General features: G+C 31.8%; 1 protein-coding gene across 4 annotated transcripts in view; it reads right to left on the bottom strand.

Moving 5' to 3' along the window:
* Window positions 1-4,075: 4,075 nt before the first annotated feature.
* The window catches only part of IL6ST (interleukin 6 cytokine family signal transducer), a 37,522-nt gene continuing 34,230 nt past the window's right edge, over window positions 4,076-7,367 (bottom strand). For all 4 annotated transcript variants that reach the window (XM_074282494.1, XM_074282495.1, XM_074282497.1 and 1 more), the window contains one exon: window positions 4,076-6,530. In XM_074282494.1, coding sequence (XP_074138595.1) covers window positions 5,784-6,530 — 747 coding nt within the window. In that variant the 3' untranslated portion in view covers window positions 4,076-5,783. The remainder of the gene's footprint in view (window positions 6,531-7,367) is intronic.

Raw genomic sequence — 7,367 nt, 5'->3', positions numbered from 1 at the left:
AACTTTCATGTCATATTAACTCCCAATTCTCTATCATATACACAATTCAGCTTATATGGCATAAATGTTGGGCATCTTCCAGCACTTAGATTAATAATTTTAAAAAGACAAAAACATTTTACATTTTAATGAGAATTTAAAAAAAACTTTTATTCTTAAAATGACTTAATATATAGCATGGTCTCCTTTCCCCACTAATACAGGTAGACCTTGGACACTAATAATAACTATTAGTTAAAACATAATATTCCTAAAATAATGAACTAGTTGTAATTTACAATTTTTTTAAACTATAAATGGGCAAACATACCTCAAACTACTGAATTCACCTTCCTCCATTAAGGAGTTGTTTTTCAGATAGTGTCATTATTTTAATCTAAAATAAAGTGACCCCAAATATTTAGACAATACATGTAGCTGTTTAGAAATATAATCTTTTTTCTGTAAACAAATCAGATTTGTCAAATTTAACTTACATATTCAAATAAGTGCAAATATAAGTATCTTCTTTAAATATTTCCCAGGACAATAATTGAACATTAAAAAACAAAGTTGTGGCAATTCTCCTCTTTGAAAAAAAATCCAAGTGAAATATTAATACCCTAATGCATGTTTATTTTTTGGATGTCCATAATTTTATAAGTTCTAGGGAAATCTGGTAAGGAAAATGAATTGCACAAAAAGCAAGTTTCTATCTAAATTCTAGCATGTCTTAAAGAGTTCGGCTAATTGGATATATTCTAATATATTAAACACATATATATGTGTGTGTGTGTATATATATATATATATATATGTATATATACATATATATATATATAACTTGTATGTGTGTGCACGCTTGTGTGCCTCATTGTACATCTTGCTCACAAAATGCTCTCTTGAATGACACACTCTACTACATCTCTAAGAACTATAAAGAAGGGAAGGAGGAAGAAAAAAAAAGGATGGACAGACATACTATTTCAGGTCAAAGGTTTCCTACTATGGCTATGCCTAAAAACATTATCTAAATTGAGTAACCTCAAATAGGATAACTAATTATTAATACTTTTAAAGCATTCTTATTGACTAATTATTTTGGTACCATGAAGACAAAGATCATATGCTATGTAGACATGACAAATTTCCATGCAAGCCTTAATGCTCAATGCCTCATGTTAAATGCCTTTAAATGCTGTGATACATAAAATAGTCACACTACCTACTTCAATTTGAATATTCTGCTAAGATAAGAAACAGAGTGTCAGTTCAGAATACAGAACTACCAAAAAATATATAAAACTACATCAGCCATGTTAAGTACTACTTTTGAAGTAAGATTTTTCCCTGAGCTTTTTGAGGAAGATTATTAAAGAGCACCCCAAATTTATTATACACCAAAGTTTAGTCATCCCCCTTTCCATGAGACAGTTTAAACCAAATGTTAGGTACCTGTTCACACTTTAAGATTATGCTTCCCAACTGCATTGTTAGGTGTGAGAAACTAGTTAAAAGTTTTCATACCTTTTCCGCCCACCAAAATTCAAAGATAGAGCTTTTTTTTTTGGGGGGGGGAGAAGAAAAAAGGGGGAAGAGACAATAGGGGGGAGAAAGGTTAGGGCAAGAAATTATATTTTATATAACTTTAAAGCAAATGGTGCAGGAAAATTCTATCAGTTCCAAATAATGCAATTTTGGGCTAGGTGTATTGAAACTGGTTTGATATTGCAAAGAATAATCAAAACAAGTAGATAATTCTCTATCCATTATCATAAGCATAAGAAGGAAATATAATTTGTAAGAAAACCACTTTGGTCTGCTGCTTAAAAGAATAGTGGTGACAGTTATAGTAGTGCAAGTCTATGACATTGATGTAAATCTATTTTTTTTCAGTCTATCTACAAAAGTCTCAGAAAATAAATGTTAGGCCATTGATATATACTGGCTATGCCAGTTTCGTTATAGTCCTCTTGGCAAATTCCCTCTTTTGTGCAATGCTATGGTCTGTTAATTCCTTTCAAGGGAAATCCTATATTTCTTTCAAAATCCAGTTCAAGATAAAATTACGAGATGCAACTACACCCTACTGAAAACTTTTTTTCTTACTCTGAAATTCCATGGCAGCATTATCTTTATCACAATACCCTATATTTCTTTATATTCTGAATTTACATTAATTTTGTTCTAATGTTTTTTTAAGTCATTTCATCTAGACTGATTATATACTCTGCATAGTGCCTAGTCCAAATATGAATATATTTTAGGCACTTAATGGTCACTGAAAAGTATTTATTCATCTGTTCAATTTAAAATATACTCTTTGTGTGTGTGTGATTTCACATATATATGTGTGAAATCAGAGTTCACTTGATCAGTACACTTATATTTCAGATGAATTATACAAGTAAGGATCCATTTATGAAGTCATTATTTTACACTACCAACTAGTTAGAAGAAATATATCTTATGGTTTTCATAAAACTTTATGAGTTTCACCTGTTTAAAAGAAATTTTGCAAAAAAAAAAAAAAAAAAAAAAGCTCAAACATAAGACTATGGAGAAGAAATTAAGTGAAATTCAAAAGTAAAGGAAATAGTCAGCATCTATTCCTTTTACTCTGGGATTGTTAAGAAACTAAACCAAACAGGAAAAAAAAAAAAACCCAAATACTTAAAAAATACTTTCTCTCCAAATGAATTGTCTGTGTTTTACCAAAAGGCAATCACTAACAGAAACTCCATAACTACTCCATAAATCTGATAAAAAGCATGATTTGGGAAAAAAAAAAAAAAAAAAACAATGTTATTATTAAAAATAAAACATTATTACTCAATTCAATAATTATCTATTAGGCACCTACTTGTTAAAAGGCACTGTGCTATATACAAAAGACATAAGAGAATGACAATAGTTCTTACCTACTCTCAAAGATCTTAGAATCTGATGAAAGGCACCTAACATATATTCCAAAACATACAAATGGTAGAATGTGATAAAGGCCAGAGAAACATTTTGAAGTACTCTAAAGACAATGGTGTTGTATTAAAAAAGAAATTGGAGGCATTAAACTGTATACAAGGATCCTGATGAACTGCATATTGACTTAGTTTTATAATATTTTTATTTATTTTGTTAAATATTTGCCAATTACATTTTAATTTGGTTCAGGCCACTCTTGGGAATTTTATGACACTTCTGTTGTAAAAGATAAAGGGAGATATCATTTTAAAAGAAAATAAAATTTAGATAGATGGTATTTGTCACAATTTGGTACTCTATAGGGTCTATATTTAAGTTCCACTTTAAAAAAGCAGTGACGCCACTGAAATTTTTTAATCTGAGACAAGTCATTGTTACTTGAGTCTCAGATTTTATAGTATTACAGAATTTTTGAGATCTAGTTTGAGCCTGTACCCAAAATGAGAGTACTCTTTAATTTCTAAAATGAAGAAGCTGGCACAGATCTAGGGTTCCTACCTTAGAGTCTGTGAACTTGTTTTTTAAGAGTATTTTAATAATTGTATTTTAATATAACTGATTTTATTTTGTGCATTTAAAAACATTATTTTGAGAAAGGGTCCCATAGGTTTCACTAAACAACTATAAGGGACCATACCACCACAAAGTGAAAACCAGTGGCCTATTTATGTGAAATGAAATCTCTTCTAGGTCTTTAATTTTATGATTCTAATAATCTTTTGTCAAGGGAAAGAAAATGGATGTCTTATTGCATAGAAAGTTAGGATTGTCTATTAAATGACATCATAAATGTAAAAATATTTTGAAAAGGAACTTTTTAGAGAATTGGGCCCATGAATTCATCACTGTATGAAGTTCCCCAGGGAGGAAAATCCTCCACTAAAGCAGCCCATAAGCACCTCTTCTAAAACTTGGCCTCTCAGTTCCCAAGGAAACCCTTGAAGAGATTGTAAGTGACTGACCCAGGGTCTCACAGACAGAATGTATCATAGGGGGGATTTGAACCCAGGTGTTTTTGATTCTGAGGCCAGTTCCACATTCTTTGATAATTTACACTTCTTTGATAAATGTAAAGCATTAAAATGTAAAGAAAACACACTCACAAAGTGGAACATCTAGTGTGAACAATTAAGATAAGGAAAATAGAATTTTATTTCATCTTGAAATAAACACTAGTCATAATAGACTAGTAACCTCTAAGCAGAGCCATATCTGAAAGTCTGTCTGATTTCTGCAACTCAAATCTGATGAAAAAACAACTTCCTATCTCTTCCTTGTATAGCAGGAGTCCTATTTTGTTTGTCACTATTGAGCTTTTTTTAAATTTCGAGCTCTAACAAATACTTATCTGATCTATTTGGACTAAAATTTTGTTAAAATATGGCTGGTAGAGAATAGACTTTTAGAGGGTGATACAAATGAACATGTAAACCATAAGGTTAAGCCAGCAGTATGAACCTAAGCCCCTGAAACATAGCATATTAAAAAGGCTTCAAAACAAGTCCTTAACCATAAGACAGAATTTGTTAGGATTACAAGGTGAGAGCACAGGTTGTCTGAAAATTCACCTTGTCACTGTCCAGACAACCTGTAATCCTACAAAGAATTAATGAGGCTGGGTATGCTTACTTCCCATTCTACCTCTGGACTAATCTGCAGTATCTTGTTACAAACACTCTCCAGTAAATAAGTAAATATAGTTCTGATGGCAACAATGGTTGCAATTCTAAGAAAATATTTAGAGGTTTTTTGTTTTTCATGTGGTGTGATAGTGATAACTAGCATCAAATGAGTCAAGTGCTAAGAAAAAAAGTTTTTTCAATGCTGCCTACATTTAACTAAAAAGAAAAAACACAAAATATATTAAATGACAAAAATTTTAAACTAAAAGTTCATATAAAGTGCTTCTCTAATATCATTTTCTAAAGCCTAATAGTCTATAATTTCAAAATACACCAACAAAGAAATGTTATAGATTTAAACACCCGCAAACTACAAGTGATAAAAAAATGCCTCAAGCAGTTTGCAGCATTTGATCTTTTCAATGAACACTTGACATAAATGAATTTCCCTAAATGAAGCTCATGACTGTAGTAGTAGTAGAATGCCCAGCCACTGTAGTGAGGTGAAGATTATGTTCGGTATACAAAAAGGCAAATATCTAAGCTTTTTAATTTGCTAAGACGGAGGATCAACAGTTTGAGTTCAGTGCCATCATCATAATTGAAAACAAATCAATTTAGGCCTAACTTACACTACATGATAATGAGACTGACCATTTTTGTGGCATATAGAAATCATTCTTGTTATTTTTAATACCCTTGTTCATTATTTTACAAACAAAAACATGAAAACCAAACATGATTCTTCACCTAAAAAAAAAATCTTCCTAAGCTCAAATATCTGCACTTTTACCATTCTTAGAATAACTGACCATCTTAAAAAAGCCAGTAATTTCTGAGTTAGTACAGCCATGCTGATTGCTTAAATGCCCTGTTTTTTCAAAAACAAAACAGAAATGAAGTTTCCCTTAAAGAATTATAGACAAGTTTTTTTCTTTTTAAAATGCAAACATCCTGAAGCAGCACAAATTTGACTGTATTCAGACAGGATGCAAAACAGTTCATGTAGTGCTTGAAATAGAATCCCAGTTATTCTGGAAGAGAAATAGCCCATTTAAGTAAAAGTATATAGTCCAGGAGGGCCAATAACTATCTTCTCAAAGTGATGTTCTTTGTCTGAAATCACAGATAAAAGTATATTTAGCTTTATTTTGCACAAAAATAGTCACTGTTTAAGAGTCTTAAGAGAAAAGTTTTCCCTCACTGAGGCACATAGCCCCCTTGTCTTACAGTCTGAGGCAAATAGCTTTTAGGCATTCCTTCCTCAGTTGCTGCCTCTAACCCAATTGTTTCAAACCTTTGAATTTGTGCCTCGGTACTTGCACCAAAACAATCTGCTGCAGAAACATCTTCAAAATCTTTCACTTGTTCCGATACAAAGGATTGTGATCTCTGATCTGACATCTGTTGCTGTTTAAGCCTAACAAAATCTTCCTCATTCACTGAAGAAACTTGCTTTGATCTTTCAAAATGTGATAAATCTGGACCGATTTCATCTTGACTACAGTTTTGTTTGAAATACTGCTGCCTGGGTGATGCGCCATCACCACTTCCTCCATTCTCTACTATCTGGAGATCTTCTGGTCGCTCCTCTGAGTCCAATAAAGGCTGGGTAGACTCAGACCTTGAGAAGACCTGGACTGATGGAAGCTGGTGCCTGTAGCCACTATGTACCACAGTAGAATACTGCACGGTGCTTGAAGTGTTTTGTCCAGATTCGCTTTCATCATTACTAGAAATGCTTGGCCTAGAAGATGACATGCATGAAGAACCTCCGATACCACTACTGTGTCCCTCAGTAGTGATTTTCTCCTTTTTGAAGAGATCCAATGACTTCAGGTCTTCTGGAAGAGGCTTTTTTTCATTTGCTTCTATTTCTACAACACTGACATCAGTGTCAGTGAAATTGCCTTCTGGGTACATCTGATCTTTGGGATGCAAATTATGCTGAGAAAGAGAGAAAACAGTCTATTTTTCAATGGTGTACATTCATGCTATTTTTTCAAGAGCAAATAATAAAACGTGTATCCTTTAAAAAGTTGTGAAAGTAGGTTCAATTCTCAAATCCATGAGTTTCTCTGAAAATTTTCCAGCTTTTATCAGGTAGATAGAAATTTCACTAAATGCAAAGTAATCTAGATTATCTATAGATAGTGAATTCATTCTGGTTCAAGAAAATGAAGTAGTTTAAGTTCCCTGAAAGTAGGGACTATTCTGTTAATGTCTCCATATCTCCAGAACCTAATATAGTACTTTAAAAATAGTGAGGGCTTAATAAATTATATGGAATTGGATAAGACCATAAAAGCTGTCCAAGTCTTTCTTTCAATATCACTTGCAGTTGTATTGCATGAACCAAAAAACCTACAAATTAGATTCTATAAATATTAGAAAATGACTGCAAGATTTTATCTAGATAGAAACAAATAAATCTGTATATAACAATTTGTTTGGATGGAAATCTTTGGGTACATACCGTGGAATATGTACAAATGGAGACACATGTATGCATATATACATAAATATCTTTTAATTTGTTAAAGGCTAACAGGGTAATTAGAAATAATTAGAAAATTTATTCAAGAAAAGTTTATTACAAAAATAATTTAGTTATCAATGTAATGGAGATTTGCTACTAAAAAAACAATAACCCCTAATAAGCCTTTCAAATTGTTGTAACTGTTAAAAAATAGTATTTCTCTTGCTTAGCAAAATGATAATAAAATATGCTATGATGGTAATATCAACCTGAAATCTGTGAGAATTTTTTCAATTTTTACCAAA

Source organism: Sminthopsis crassicaudata, chromosome 1 (genome assembly GCF_048593235.1).
Source record: "Sminthopsis crassicaudata isolate SCR6 chromosome 1, ASM4859323v1, whole genome shotgun sequence".
Lineage (NCBI taxonomy): Eukaryota > Metazoa > Chordata > Mammalia > Dasyuromorphia > Dasyuridae > Sminthopsis > Sminthopsis crassicaudata.
Note: the sequence above shows the minus strand (reverse complement) of the source record. Positions and strands in the feature narration are given on the sequence as shown.